The following is a 16,681-nucleotide window of genomic DNA, read 5'->3' on the forward strand; positions in this document are numbered from 1 at the left end:
CCTCTGCTTGGTATTGTAATTGGAACAACTTGGTGCGTTTTGAACAGACTAAGGGTGATTTCTATTTGACAAGCACTCTGTACAATATTCCTTCATCTTCCACGATAAATCTACTGTAGAAATTTACCCAACACTTTGTATAAATGTTAACTAATGTTGGTGTAGCCATGGCCCATGGTTGGTTTTATTTGTCCCCAATGTTCTGAGCTCCCTGTTTAAAAAAACAACTTTTGGGGGGGTCAGAAACAGCAGGAAATCAGTTCCGAGTGATTTTAAATTTGGAAATCTGTTCCGAAGTATTCCCACGCATAATAGAGAGACACGTGATCGTATGCAAATGTAAGGAAGGTTTGTTATGTTTTAGTCAAATATATATGTTTCGGCTTCTTTCAGTCACTTGCAGTCTACAAATTATTTGTAATTATGTTCCAGCCACCCGACCATCGACTCAAGAAAGAAATCGGCCAGTGGCTGAATCTAGTTGATGATCCCTGGTGTAGCCTATTGTTATTATTTTATTTGTTTCCTATTTATTTTATCCAAAAGTGTCTGGTACAGTCATTTCTTATCAAGATCAGGGGTAAAATATCCCTGGACTGTCCATATTTTAAATGTGTAAATAAATCAGCTCAATTGGGGTTTTTAATTATTAGTGCCAGTAGGACATATACTGGTATTCAACCCATGCCAACCTGGTAGGCCACTGACCCTAACCACTAGACCACGATTTAACTGAATTCTTACCTTAGGATACACTTGACACTTTTCTGCTGTAACCTAGTGGCTAAAAAAAATGACTGTTGGTCATGTGTATGGCTGCATTTCAGATACATTTTTGTGCATTTTAATTTTTGCGTATTAGGACCTAGGCCTAGCATTTGAGCGAGCGAGAGTGAAAATTATTTTGATGAGAACAAGCAATGATCCCAATGACTCGATAGAAAGAGAACTGCTCATTTTCAGGGACTCATTTGAATTTCCTATGCGGCAGGTAAATTCTCAGCAAAAAAAAGAGTGATCAAGTTAAGATCCGTACTAAGCATAATCAACGAGTTAGCCAGCTAACTTTGATAAACAACCAAAAACATTCAGGAACATTAAGAAAGCAATGTGTTTTTGGTCGTTGAGTCAATTACAATGCTCATTTCAAGCTATCATTTCTAAAAAATAAAAAAATAAAAACATTTCTGAATATTTAGGTAAGTCAGATGGCTAACTCATCCATTCTGCTTTGTGGTATACCCCTCAGATGTTGTGCCTCTATATTTTTGTGTGACTGTTTTATTGTTGTTGTTATACCTGCCAGCTGACCGGGTGTAGAGTGGGGTGAGGGGAGGACGGCGATCCGACTTGGTGCCCTGTGGTGAAGAAGTTCATGGTCTATCATAGACTCGGTGTCAATCAGGGCACCAAAGGATTATTCCCTCTGTGTAACCTTGTTTTACCTCACCTGCTGTCTGCAGTCAAAGATAAAATATACTGTAAGGCCCATGACAGAATGATATATAGGATTATAGTACCTAATAACCCAGAGCTTTTTCTGGTCAGGAAAATCTCTAGTCCCTGATAATAAGAGGTGATATTTGGTGAGAGCTGGTTGTGAATAGAGACACAGTCCTTTTTTTACAAGGACAATATAAAGAGGCCTGGTGTAAAGAGGTCATTCAGGTCGTCTACTGTCACCCAGGGTGTCACACACAGAGCTGGCCCTGTCCTGACTCCACTTCGACAGGAATGCTAAGAATGGACATTTACATTCACAGTTGTGAATGGTGTTTTTTGTTCATTTGTTTGTTTTATCAATTGGACTCAGGCCAGGACCCGCAGAGGGTCTTTGTCATTGGTCAACACCAGTAGGCCTTTGTCATTGGTCAGAGCATGTTCTGTGAACTGTGAAAGAACCTATGAGCATCAGCAACATCATCAGCAGCTCTGCCATTATACTGGGCCAGGGCTACATTTCCTGCAACACGGCAGCTGCATTATCACACTTTACAATACCACAACACAGGGACATGAGCGGGTAAGCCTTCTCTTTCATACCATACAGTGCCATACCTTACTAACCTACCTTCAATAGGTACACTACAGTCTTTCTGTTTCACTGAAAACCATGCTGTTCACCTTTGGTTCACCCGCCAACCCCTGAGTATGTTTCCTGCTACATTGAAAACAGACAGTCCATCTTGTGGGCAGATTTTGTCATCAAACTTTGGCATTAAAGTCCGTCATTCTCTGGATTTATGGTGCTTTCAAGACAACTGTGAACTTGAAAAAAACAAGGTTGAATCATCAGGTCAGAGCTCTAGGAAGTTCCCGACTTGGAATTCCGAGTTGGATGACTGTTCAAAATGGATTTTCCCAGTCAGAGCTTCTTTTTTTTTTTTTAAGTCCCAGATGTCTTGAACTCACTGAAGTCTGCAATTTCCCAGTTCTTTTTTACCTTTATTTAACTTGGCAAGTCAGTTAAGAACAAATTCTTATTTTCAATGACAGCCCAGGAACAGTGAGTTAACTGCCTTGTTCAGGGGTAGAACAACCCCCTTGTCAGCTTGGGGATTTGAACTTGCAACCTTTCAGTTACTAGTCCTACGCTCTAACCACTAGGCTACCCCCACCACCACAGAAGACACTGAGCTAGGCTGAAACACCTGCATTTTGGAGCTGTCTTTTCTCAAGAAAGCAAAAAAGAAACCATGTTTGAATCCGGCTTCATTATTGTATATTTTTTACATTGTTTGCAAACTGATATGTGACACACGTATTAATGCCAAAATAACATGCAAAACAGGCAACAACCGCCCAAAAATAAATAAATATATATATATTATTATAATTTTTTTGCTTAACAGGTGGGGTTCAAAACAGGTGGGGCAGAGCGGGTCGCCACTGCCCCCTGGCTGCAAGCAGATGTGTGTGTGTTTTTGTGGGAGAGCCGCTCAGTTCTCTCTGGTCAAGGTCATCAGGTCTACTCCATGTCTCCACCAGGCATATATCTCTTTATTTATATTTGTGTACTGTATGTGTGTAAGAGTGTCTGTGACCGAGTGAAAGAGAAAATGTAGTATTTTAGGTTTGGGAGGTTTAACCTCAGCTCGTACACTGGCTCTCTCACTTGGCTCTGTGTGTTCAGGCCAGGCAGGCCAGGGGAACAGCCCAGGGAACGGGTCTGGGGCTCTGGGTTTGGAAACTCGGGCCTGGTGCAAGAGAGCAAGGTTGACGCCAGACACTACAGAGAGCCTGTTGTTAGGCACTGGGGATAGCAGGGTTATATCCCAAATGGTCCCTTATTCCCTATATAGTGCACTACTTTTGCACAGGGCTTTTGTCAAAAGTACTGCACAACAGGGAACAGGGTGCAATTTGGGACACAGAGCAGGGAGAGCTGGGGGCATAGCTGTGTGTGGTGGGAGCCACTATATCTGGTTCTAGTTAGGAACTCTTTCAGTGGACCTGGGTTGCATTTCATTGTTGTTACCTATGAATAGTCACTTCACCCCCACTTACATATACAGACTACCTCAACCAGCCTGTACCCCTGCACACTGACTCGGTACCGGTGCCTTGTTATTCTTATTGTGTTACTTTTTATTATTACTTTTTATTTTAGCCTACTTGGTAAATGTTTTGTTCTTCTTGAACTGCACTGTTGGTTAAGGGCTTGTAAGTGAGCATGTCACGGTAAAGTCTACACTTTGTTGTTTTTGAACCATGTGGCAAATAAAGTTTGATTTGATAACAAGCGGCAGGCGTGAACGCAGCACACACACAGGTGCAGGGAGGAATGACGCATATAGGCACACACACATGCACAAGAACACTCTCTTTTCTCTCCCTCTCTCTACCATCTCCCCCCACTAACTACGTATATGGTCACATTCTGCGAGCAGTGTGAGCTACAGGGGAGGCAGAGAGGGGAGGCAGAAAGGGCAGGCAGGGGTAGGTGGGAAAGGGGCAGAAAGCCGGGTCTTTGACTAACTTCCTCTCTCACAAAATTAATTTTGAAAGATACTTTTCTGTCGCCATGCAATTTGCATAAGAAAGTGTTCTCATCCATGCTTTGCCACCAAGTTTTACTCTAACTTTGAAAATTGGCCTGAAATGTTAGTGCTGCTTTGTTACATAATGTCCATTCTGATTCCGAATGCATCCATCTGGGCTCCTGTGTGTGTGTGTGTGTGTGTGTGTGGGTGTGTGTGGTGTGTGTGTGTGTGTGTGTGTGTGTGTGTGTGTGTGTGTGTGTGTGTGTGTGTGTGTGTGTGTGTGTGTGTGTGTGTGTGTGTGTGGGTTCCTTTTGGCTTGGATGCAAGTGTGTGCGCGTGTGTGTGTGTGTGTGTGCGTGTGGGCAAGAGCCGGATGGAGAGAGTGGGAAGTAAAAGAAAGCACCATTCAGTTCCACATTCAGTAACACACAGACAGAGAGCCATAGTGTTCCACCAGCACCGGCTGCAATGACACACTCATTGTTGAATCAATGCAGAGCCAGAAACAAACCAAATCTTGGCCAAGCAAACAAGCACAAATGCCATAAACAATGATATACATATCTATGATCAAGCTGACTGCTTATTGGCCACACAGACATTCCATTCAGGCATTTCTCTACAGACGATTAGAGGTAGTAAAAGTATTATGACCACCATGATGCATGCTGAGGTCAGAGTGCAGGAAAAGGCAAGAGGATGTTGTGAAAACACTCACGCTGTCTCCCCAATATGTTCAACATCTTAGCTATTTCCATTCACCGTCGACCAATCGCTGAGCCCTTTTCCAAGTTGTCAAACGGACCAGTGAGAAGGGTTTAGAGTTTAGGCAATAACATGTAACCACACAAAGGAGAAGAGGGAATGGAGTAGGCATGTGGAAAGGAAAAGCACTTGTTGACCGGACTGGAGGGAGGGGAGAGGGGGAGGGATAGAGGGGGAAGCGGCTGGATGGCTTGTTCTTCTCCGACGAATTAGGCCTGTGTACACAGATAGCAGCGGTAGGTAAGTCTTGTCCTGTCTCTCCTCTGAGGATTGTAGACTCACAGGGCCCACCTCCTCCTCTTCTACCACTTTACTACTGGCTGGACACGATACACAGGCCAGGCACAGAACCGTCCTACTCAGGTCGAGGAGATGAGGATGAAAGGAGGAGAAGGGGAAACAAGAAGGTGAGAGGGGAAGAGGGGGAAATATAGGCATAAAAGAAGAGCAAAGGGGAGAGGAGGATAGGGGGAAATTAAATTAGGAGGGAACAGGGAGGAGAGGAGAGGGTAAGAGGGTAAGAGGAGAGCGAAGGAGGGGAGAGAAGGACAGGAGGAGAGATGTGGGGAGGGGGAAAGAATGTTGGCCCTGGGGGCAAAGATATGGACTGATACAGGTGTCTGAATGGGAGCTCAGCAGGGAGAAAATGAAGGGGTGTTGGTGACACACATCTCCCATTCGATCCTAGACACTGGTCAGTTTAGCATTTTTTTCTCTCTAATGGTTTTGGTTATTATCCTGAGTTATTATCCTGAGGCAAAAATCCCAACATAAAAAAAACTAGTCTGACTAGGAAACGGTCCTTAAAGCGGCAATCAGCAGTTGAAACAATAACAAAGACGTGTTTGATACCACCATTAACTTCATTCCAGCCATTATTATGAGTGGTCCTCCCCTCAGCAGCCTCCACTGGTATGTATCATTCATTTAGAAATGAATACAAATTATGTAATGACTGCAGATTGCCCCTTTAAGACCACTGCGGTCTACGGCTGGTTTTAAATTGTTAATGTGCCCAGATTATATTAGTGACGCTGACGTTTAACTCACTGGGTTACAGTATGTTTGTGTAAACAACTTTTCCACCTAGTGGAGAATAGGCACTTGAACAGGATCAATGCCCGTGTCAAATTAGTCCCATCCACCAGCCGGATACTGTATCTCGCTGTCGAGAGTAATTAGCCTGGGCACAAGGTTAGGATCAAATAGCCTTGGAGAGAGAGAGAGAGAGAGAGCATAAGGATGATACTCAGATTAGCAATAGGATGACATGTTTTAAACAAGTGTGCCCAAAAGAGCTGCTGATATATGCCCCAAATTGCTGACCTGTTAGAAGGCAGCTAGCTGATCCAGCACTGTTCCCTGCCTCCCTCTCTACCCGGGCAGGAATGGGACTGCAGAGTCATCACTGTCTTTCTCTCTCTCTGCCCCCCTATAACCCACCCAACCACACTCTAGTACACACATGCGCATAAACACGTGTACAGTACATGCTCATAAAATGTGATTATTTCGTACATCACTTTCATTACAGCTGTCGATTAATTTGCAATGACAATACACAAACATGCATGGTGACACAGCAGTATGAAAAGTAACTTGAACTCTTGAACTCTCTTCTGAAGGGAGAGGTAAGGCACACATGACATGGTGGAGTGGCTTTCCACTGTACTATGTGACGAACAGCAACACAATACAAACCTACATACTATTTTCACAGGATTTACATGACAGTGAGTTGTCATAAACACAGTCCTTTGAAATCTAATTTGGGGATTTCCATTTCATCTTCTTTAAAAAGATGTAAACAGTCCAACGGTATGTGACCAGAGCCCCAAGTAGTGCACTACTAATGACCCAAGTAAGCAGCTTCCTGTTACCTAACATCCAGTAGTACATCAAGTTGGTCAGAATGACGATTGTGTGTGAATTACTCCGCTAAACCCTCTTATTCTCAATCTCACTCGGGGTCACCGTGGAGATAAAACCGAACCAGATGATATTGATACTGGTCAGGAAATGAAAGAGAAGGGATAACGCAGAAGCAAAAGGCTAAGTCCCAAAAGGCACCATATTCCCTATTGTAGTGCACCCACCAGAGCCTCAATTAATGCACTATATAGGGAATAGGATGCCATTTGGGACACATACACAAGATCTGGATCACTATAAAGCCTGTAATAAGCAGCATAAGAACTGGTACCTGCTTTGAAACTGTTGTGGCAGTGGCTTTCTGTGATGTGGTGGTTGTGGTTATTACAAACAGGCTTTACACAAAAGTCAAGACTAATTTCCCTTCTTTTACAGTCTCAATATTACGAAGTGATGTAATAAAAAATGTCTAAAATAAAAAGGCCTAACACGGTATGATTAAAGAATGTTGTCATGGCATAATTTAGATCATAACATGATAACGCTGATGACTCAATGTTATGATTTGATGGCTTGATGTTATGCTGACTAAACATTACAAGTGCTTTTATATAGAAGGACTGTGCATCCGACACACCATTCCATAAAGTAGAGGTGAAATTTTGCCAAAATGGCTAAAACAGACTGATGGCCAGTCTCGAGAAAATACTTAAAACATTTTGTACAAATAAATGTCTGAAAGATACTCAAGGCCACCAAAAAGCTAATCAAACATCCTCCTATTCTCTCCTAGTGCCTCATTGACTGGACACATCATCTCATCTCACACAGCTTCCTTGTTCCTGCTCCTCCATGTTTGTTTACATCTCCCATCATCAGAAACATGGCCCAGACACCACACCAACACTTCGACCAACCAATGCAGTCGATGTTGACTGACTGCACTGAACTGAGGCTGGCGTGCAGCTCTCGTCTAGAGGTGGAAACCAGACAAAGCCTTCCTGAGAGATCAAAGTCAAAGTCCTTTAATTCCTGATGTGTGTGTGTGTTAGAGATCAGAGGTGACACACACGCAAACATGTAAGGGTGTGTGTACACACACACACACAAACACACACGCTCTGAGATCAGAGAGAGGGGCAACATCAATCCATCTGACCAGTCTGTCCACAGAGTCTCTCAGTAGCGATGCGCAGCAGAAGTGTGTGTGCCAACGCCACTCCCTCCAGTCTCCTGAGAAAAAATGCTGCTGTCTGCCTCTGACTCAGGTCTGGGCTCACATCTGCATCAGACTGCAGCAGACAGCACTGGTTACGTTCAGACTCACTCCTAGGAGCAGAGCACAAGTTTCAAATCACTTTCTATTCCCTGCATAGCGCAATACTTTTCATCAGAGTAATACATCATATAGTGCACTACTAATGACCAAAGTAAGCAGCTGTGAATAAGTGAAAAGATTATGGATATTAATCATAGTTATCACCTTAATTTAACTAGAAGGGAGGGTGAGTGACTCATAATGGGGTCACGATGGAAAGGCAGAAGGGTTGGTAGTCCACTGCAGGCTGTGCTCAGCTGCTCATGGGTGTATATCAGCAGCATTAAAATCATAACACAGAGCTCCTTGTATCTCAACACTAGGGGTCAGCCATGTTACAGAGGTAAGGACATGAATTCAGATAACACAATACAATTTCCCAGCAAGCAGCTCCTCTACTCTGCCTCAGGCCACAAAACAGGCCCCAGCTGGTTTCTCCTCTACTAAGACTCAGGGTCCGTCCCAAAGGCACCCTATTTCCTATGTAGTGCATTACTTTTAACCAGGGCCAATAGGGCAGTAGTGCACTATATAGGGCATAGGGTACAATTTGGGACACTGACTTAGACACATCCAAGGCTTCTGACTGTATCCATTATCCAACTGTGTCTGCAGGGCTTTAAATTTGTCCGGGCTGTCTTGATGGACGGCGGTTTCCAGCTGTGTGTAGAAAAAGCAGACCTGACCACATCAGAAGAGTGCAGAGGAAAGAAGCAAGCCACATCACAGGCAGTAGCCTGAGCGAAAGCACATGGAGCAACTGCTTCACTTCTCTGCAGCGATCCGAACCCCAAACCACAGCTGGAGGAGGGGTGAGAGGAGTGGGAAGGACAGGGCACAGGGTTTGATGCCAAAGAGAGAGAAAAGGGGGGAAACGAGTATCCTGCATTGCACTTCCATGGCCCATCATTGACACTACATCGATGGACACACTGCCCTCAGAGAAGTGAGTTCAGAGTGAGTGACATTAAGGTCTGCCCCATCCAAAACTCCACAACCAGAGTCATCATCATGCCCAACCAGTTGGTCAGCCTACAGTCTCAGAGAATTTAATAAGGGGTGATAACACCAGATGCATGTAAAGGTATCAATGGATGACACCTGTCTTACTTGAACTCATGAATGCATTTCTGAATGAAAATAAACATTTTCAGCATCTCCATCTCATTCTCCCAATTTCATCATACCTTGGGAAGTCAGTCTGTACTCCCTGTCCTTGTGGTCACCCTGAGTAGAACCAGACCATGTGAACCACAGCTGGCCTTTACTGGCAGCACACAACCACAACAGAGAGGTGGAAGAGAGCCTAGCAGCTCTTCAACCAACACACACACACTTGTGGACTTCTGAGGCTATTTGACAGTTCAGGCAGGGATTTACTCCACAAAAGGGTTAGATTGCAGGCTAATAAAAACATCTGAATGGAGTGTACTAGTTCCTTTTGAAGTGCCTTGTTCTGGGAAAGTCAGCTGCAAAGACATCCATGTCAATCTTCACAGTATTGTTGTTTCTGTTTCCGATCTTGAGAGAGAGACAGAGAGAGAAATGCTGGAAGAGCAAAGTTGAAGGACTATACTCATGGCATCACTAAGTATCCACAGCAACCTGTTGTGACACGAATGCATACTTTCCTCACTGACTGCAATACACTGTTGAGTCGGTGGAGTGTTGCAAGTGGAGCTTTCCTTGTATTTCCGAGCAATATTAGGGCATCATCTATACACCACTTATCTATACAATCCTGAATTACATTTATATAGCATATGTAGGGAGATCTTGGCCCATCTAATTTTACAATGCTGACATAACATCTTGCATCTGGGTGCAAAAACCAAAACCATTATGCATACAGATGGGGAATATCATTGAGGTTTCTTGTGAACTAAAATCTCATCTCACTTTTGGCACATTGTGGTTTTGAGCAGATGAAACACTGGAAAAGTACCACAGAGAGGAAATGTGGGCAATAACAGTGTGTGAATGGGGGGGGGGGGGGGGGGGGGGTCTTTTTTTGTGGAAAGCACCAGCCAGGACAGGTTTCAACTGGCTCCTCATCCAGCTCTAAGGCTGCAAAAACAGTCATAACAATTTGTCATTCCTTAGGAGGGTGAGAAGCAGGTTAGTTGGATATGATATGCAGCCTTTGATCAGGAGCAGACAACAGTTGATTTAGGATCAGGTTCATACTAAAACATACACATTTCACTAGTTCAGCCACAAGACATGGTCGTCAATCTTTTCAATTGCCTAACCCTAAAATAATACCACATTTGATCCATTTAATCTCAAACAAAACAGTACGTTTCATTCTGCCGATTCATCCAACTAACAGCTGATTTGAGATTTATTCTATGTGGTTAGGGTGCCACTCTGAGTTCAATTTTGAAAACTACAACAGTATTTGAATTGCATTGACTGCCCCCAAGAGGATGTTTTAGGCACTGCTAATCCAGAAAGATCCATAATCTGACCTATGCACCATCATTTCTGTTCTCAAAAACTTTATTTGAATTACGTTAAAATCCTGCATGAATAAAAAAAACAAGAACCAGAGTACTTGGGGGTTGAACCTTTATTTTGTCAGCCATTCTGTTGGCTGTCCATCCATAATCCACAGGTATAAAAGTCTGAAGAGTGCAGTATGCATGTCAAGTGTTCAATAACTGCCATGTAGTTATTTAAAAGTAGTGGCCTCAGGATATTTTGATGCTGTGAGCTATAGGGGTGTAGTCTCACAGGTCACAACGACCTAATACATTTACTCCAAATGCTCTTCCTGGTTTGTTCCAATTGGTTATTTTCCTGAGGTCAAAGGTCCACGTGCTCTTCTGGACGTTTCACTGTGTCAGCCGCCTCCTCATTCTCCTCTGAAGGTAACAAAGACAAAACCACAAGCACTTGAAAATAACTGACCAACGCTGGAAGTCCCACACCCCTCAACTCATATACTGTACAAGGCAACACAATATCCTTTCCTTGTGGTGTTTATTTTGTCTTTATGTATAGCGTACGCTGCAAAAGGAATGACCTCATTGTGGACATAGAATTTGAGAAAAACGTCAAACACATACTTGCTTGATCATGCACTGATGTCAAATACAGTGTCAACCAAGAGAACCAAGAGTCATCTGATACAACTGCACCTGCAGTATTTCAGAGAGTATACTGTTACTGTAGTAGTAACTACAGTGACCTTAACCTGATTTGGATTTAATTCATGGTTGTGGTCAACATGACTTATTATGCAGAATGCAGTTACATGAAACAATAACACAAGATAACTAACGACACTCAATTAAAGTGTGTTGTCATGTATAAAATGCATTTTAAATTCATAAATCAACTAGTCAAGACTGTTATTATTGATTACCTGGCTCAGGTATTGTGACGCAGACTCCCTCCTGTTCCTCGTACCCGCTGGCACAGATACAGATGTAGCTTCCTTTGTTGTTCACACACTCCTGGTTTCCCGCAGTACACACAGCGTCAGGCTGCTCACACTCGTTCACATCTAAACAGATCAACCATCAAATTGGTTTTCAGCACTGTCTAATGACTTTCTGACAATGATTTTTAAAATGTTGTTACATTTATTAAAATAATTACATTCCCTCAGTGTACTAATTTCATGACTCTATAACCAAGAATGTATTCAAAATAGCTCCTGAAGTTTTATAATTGTATGTTCGGCAATGGGAAAATATGGTCATTTTTTTTCAATTTCCAGAAACATTTGTTTTGGAGATGAGGTTCAGACAGAGGTTTTATAAAGCCCTTTTACATCAGCAGTTGGAAAAGTATTTGTATAGTAACAAACAGCAACATCCTCAGTGAATTTCATAAAAAAGTGAAACATTAAAACAAGTTATCCTTTTTACATAAAACTATACAAAATATAATCACGTCACCAAATAATTGATTAAAACAGACTGTTTTGAAATAAAGGTCTACAGTAGCCCCAACAGCACTCTGTAGGGTAGCACGATGGTGTAGCCGGAGGTCAGCTGGTTTCCGTCCACCTCTGAGTACACGGACTTCAATACAAAACTTAGGAGGCTCATGGTTCTCAACCAATTCCAAAGACTTGCACAGTAATTAAGGCAACTTCCAGAGGACGTCCTCCAACCTATCGGAGCTCTTGCAGCATGAACTGACATGTCCATCCAATCAAAGGATCAGAGAATGAATCTAGTACTGAAAGCATACGCTACAGCTAGCTAGCACTGCAGTGCATAAAAAGTGGTGAGTAGTTGACTCAAAGATAGAAAGACAATAGAAGAACAGTTTTGAACAAATTAATTTCTTGAAAAATTAAGGAGAAACAAGAGCTAGCTATATATAGTTGTATTTCTTTCATTTTCACTTTGCTGGCGAATGCAGCTAGCTAGTATAGCTTACACTGAAACAGAGGGATGCTAGGTTAATTAGCTAGCTATGGCTATCCAACACTGGAACTCTTCCAAGTCAAGGTAAGCTTTAAGTTTTAGTAATTTAATGCCACCAGGACCCGCCGGTGCAACTGCTGAACTGCATGATTGTAGCAGATTTACTAATGTTTTGGAAATGATGTTCGCTAATATGGTGACAATGTAGGCTGTGTGTAGCAGTTATGATATGAAGGTGCTGCTTGGAAAGTTTCTTCCGCCTGGTCACTAACAGCTGATGTGTTTTGCACTGAAGTCCACAAGTGAAAAAGTGAGGAGGAGAGTACGTAGATGCGATACAAAGCACAAAACTATCATGCTGTTCGTATGTGGCTGCTATGAAAGTGCTATGTGCTAAGTGTTATGAAAATATTAATTCCGGCAATTCTGTTGAAAAACATTTAAAACGGAAGCGAACGGAATGGGGATACATATACCTGAAGTTGTCTAAAAGAAAGTCTTGTTTGCTAAATTTGAGTATTATGTAGTAGCCTAAACCTAGCGATGTTACATTGGGCTGGGTGAATAAAATACCAATGACAGTCATCCAATATGCTGTAATAGAAATAAGGCCATGCTCATAAAACAAACAATCGTCCTCCCTCATCTTAAATGTCACAGACTGCCAAGGAGTTATGAGCATGTCAATAAGCATTCAACAACATCCATGTCATTCCCATTTCATTAAAAGATGCAATATGTTACTTTTTGGGTGACCCGACCAAATTCACATAGAAATGTGAGTTACAGATCTGTCACTCTCATTGGAAGCAAGTCTATGAAGCGGTAGATCTGTTCCATGGGTCTTATTTCTATGCTTCCTGTTTTTAAGTATTTTACTTTCGGTTTTGTACACCAGCTTCAAACAGCTGAAAATACAATATTTTTGGTTATGGAAAAGATATTTCACAGCAGTTTAGATGGTACAATGATTCTCTACACTATACTTGCCTGACATGTCACAAACTGAAATTAGGCAAACAAATAGAATTTCAGCAACCAAGAAATGGCGGAGCAATTTCAGCATAGTGCATCTTTAAAGCATAAAAAGTATATTTAAGCAAAGTATCTGACAGTTAAAACATGGATCTAGATTTAGCATGTAGAGAAATGTAGGGAAAGCATTGCGAGTGGTAATGTACTGTATCGTCCTGCCTTTAAGGTAGTGTCCAGACTATGGACAAACCTCCATTGTGGACGAGTTACTCTATGTCCAAGACTATTGCCTCTCTGTTACTGGCCAACAGGGTACACAGGCTGGACAACTGAAGGTGGCAACATCAAGGAGGGAAAGAAGGAAGAAAGGATGAAATAATGAATAAAATTACAAAGAAGTGATGAAGGGAGGGAGAGAGGAAAGGAAGATACTTCAGGGCCATAATGTAAGGTGAGATGTCCTAGCTCCAAGTGTGGGTAACTGCATATGTGGAATGTGACATAGTGGGCATTGCGTGAAAAAAAGCGGTGAGATTGGTCTCAAGACTTTCGCGTGACTGCTTCCTTGTAGCATTTTAGCAAAGCCGGTTAGGTATGTCAGGAAAAGTAACGTGGCACTTTAGGAGAATGAGGTTTAGGTTAGGAAAGGGGTTAGGCTTAGCTAAAATGCTACAAAGAAGCAGCAAGCAAGCGGTTACTTTTTCGATACACTTCGTGTTGATCCTCCCACTTGTTTTGCAAAGCCCACTTTCAGACACACTTCACGAACGCAGTTAACCATGACTCCCTACCTGTGCAGGTGCCCTCTGTGTCCTGGTACCCAGGAGCACAGCTCTGGCACTTATCAGGCCCTGCCTCAGTACAGCCTGAACACACCTTGTCACAGCCTACCAGAGAGGAGAACACAGAGTTCAAATGTTAATACTTGTTTAAAGTTTATTACAAATAGCTTAGTCAGTATACATATTTATATTTTCAGTCCCTAATACAATAGCTGTATGCATCCAACAATATAGTAAATATGGTCCTCTCACTAAGTAGTAAACCAGCTTTACAGTACCTTTACAGGAGAAGGAGCCATCTGTGTTCAGACAGTACTGATCCTCTTTGCAGAGAGGAGGGTCGTTCAAGCACTCGTTCACATCTAGTGTCACACAATGAGAAGCAACAGGAAAAGTGAATTTGATCTTGATGTCAAATTCATAACAGGGAAAGTACTTATGCCACAGAAAAGTATAAAAATGTCTCTCTCACCAAGACAGGCCCCCTCGTCATCCTCCCCCCAGCCAGTCTTGCACTTCTCACAGTCCTCATTGGTTAGACCAGTGCAGGTCTTGCAGGAGGAGTGGCACTCTGTAGTGTATGGGATTGAGTGGGAAAGGTGGTCTGAGATGCATGCACTGCTCCAAATACACCCCTAGCCTGTCCCCTAGGCACATTGCTTAGATCTGAAAGGAATGGATTTGTGTAAACCATTGTTAAAAAATAACATGCAAACATAATAAACCAATTACCTGTGCATAGTGAAAACGTGTCGTTCCTAATTTCATTGAAGTATCCGTCGATGCAATCCAGACAGAACTCCCCCTTGTAACCATGGTCACAGTTGCACCTGCCATTACCCCCTCGTGTTCCATCACCGTCACACACACCGTTGCCATGGCAAGGCCTCTCGGAACCCCCCACACAGGCTGTCAGAAGGAAACAGATGATTCTCATTCACCCATGGCTGGTTGGTATTAGTCAAATAAATGTGGTGTTGGAGGAGTACGTATTTACCATTGCAATCTGGGCCAAATGTTCCATTCAAACAGCACACATTGATGGTATCAATGCAGAACCACTTATACAGATCAGGATGCTTATTTTGCCTGGATTGGAAGAGCGAGATGTCAAATCACAATACACCATTGACTTGTAGCCTGGAAGTTCAGATATTCTACAAGGACAAATATAGTGTGATAAGGAGTCATGAAATCTGATGTCAATGGCCTATGCTCCAGGAGAAGTAAAACGCCTAAGTAAGTAAGTAAGGGGTTTTGCGCTCATGGGACATGTGCTGCCCTCGTGTTTTAGCTGATCACTCAGGTCAAGTACTCACCTCTTGAACCACCAGGTCTCAAAGTGGTCCTCATGCTCCTCTACCATGTGGTTACAGTCAAAGCTGCTGCTCTCACACAGATTCTCCAGAATCTCAACTAGGCGGATCTCACTGAGGAGAGGGGGAGGAGGGAAAGGGAAGAGGAGACAGAGAAATCAGCTTCTATTGTGCCACTGGGTCAACAGAGAATACGTGGTCTTGGTCAGCATGACAAATAGGTTTAGCAATCACTGATCAGAGCAAACAGATGTGTGATAAGCACAGCAACAGTCCAGCATTAGGAGGAATCGTTTGTGTGATGAGTGGTGTATAGGAATCTTACCTCGTCTCATATTTGGAAAGTGCCCTCTCCTCCCAAGCGGTGTTTCCTCCACCAAAGTTCTGCTTTTTTGTTTGGTCCAATCCCTGTTGGTACAAGTAGTGTGAGGATGAAGACTAGCTAACCACAAATATTATGGCAGTCATTTCATCAATGGTGAAAATGTACTACAGCACTGTGTCTGGTAATCTGGGTGTAAAGAGCACACATATGTTAGCTAGTTATTTGGTCTGACTCCCACATTATAAACTGGTCTAATGTTAATTGACTAACGTTAGTTGACTCACTAGTATACTGGTGTTATGATGTTCAGTCATATTACATAGCCTACATCAAGGTCAGAACAGGAGGGCTTAGTTACATTAACGCATTTCAAGCACAATACACCATCATTGGTTGCCCACTGGTAAATAAAAGCACATCAACTGATTGTGGTTTGAATCAGACCAATTGATAGTACTGCCAAGCTAGCCAAGGCAAATTATGCACAGAACAACATTTCAAACTTACCTTAATGAAGTTATCAGCTATCTGTTTGCAGGTATGACATGAGCTTTTTAAGTCTTTTGCATGGGTGCATTGTGATAGTAAAATAAAAGCTAGGTAAAAAAATAGCCACAATAATTGACGGAACGATAGCATTCTGGCTAACTACAGTAACGTTAGATGGATAGCAGTTGAATGACTCGAAGTTTCACATCATAGCTAACGTTATACCTTAGCCACTTGCCAGCAAACTTCCTATCCCTAAAAACATGCAGCACAGCGTCCAGTCACATATAAAACAATTCATTGGAAGTTAGCTAGCGTTATCTATGCAAAGCATTCGAAAGTATTATGTACATGCAGGTAGAAAAAAAATAGCTACTTTTTTCCGGACAGGCTCTTGGTACGAGTGTGGCTTGTCGTGATTTGCCATTTTGCCCGTCAATCACTGTAAGTACCAATGACATTCTGCCACGC

The 16,681-nt window shown here is 42.6% G+C and overlaps 1 protein-coding gene across 2 annotated transcripts; it reads right to left on the reverse strand.

The window, feature by feature from the left end:
- Window positions 1-10,492: 10,492 nt before the first annotated feature.
- On the reverse strand, window positions 10,493-16,646 carry creld2 (cysteine-rich with EGF-like domains 2). 2 transcript variants are annotated; one of them, XM_021563368.2, is made up of 11 exons: window positions 16,229-16,646; window positions 15,722-15,804; window positions 15,400-15,510; window positions 15,078-15,169; window positions 14,813-14,989; window positions 14,553-14,651; window positions 14,359-14,442; window positions 14,090-14,185; window positions 11,309-11,449; window positions 11,010-11,081; window positions 10,493-10,805 (listed from the first exon to the last, which is right to left on the reverse strand). In XM_021563368.2, the coding sequence occupies exons 1-11, from the start codon at window positions 16,358-16,360 to the stop codon at window positions 10,747-10,749; spliced, it is 1,146 nt and encodes a 381-aa protein (XP_021419043.2). In that variant the 5' UTR covers window positions 16,361-16,646; the 3' UTR covers window positions 10,493-10,746. The 2 variants fall into 2 exon arrangements, with proteins under 2 accessions (XP_021419043.2, XP_021419044.2); XM_021563369.2 differs by lacking the exon at window positions 11,010-11,081.
- Between the last annotated feature and the right edge of the window lie 35 nt (window positions 16,647-16,681).

The sequence above is a fragment of the Oncorhynchus mykiss genome, chromosome 15 (genome assembly GCF_013265735.2).
Source record: "Oncorhynchus mykiss isolate Arlee chromosome 15, USDA_OmykA_1.1, whole genome shotgun sequence".
NCBI lineage: Eukaryota > Metazoa > Chordata > Actinopteri > Salmoniformes > Salmonidae > Oncorhynchus > Oncorhynchus mykiss.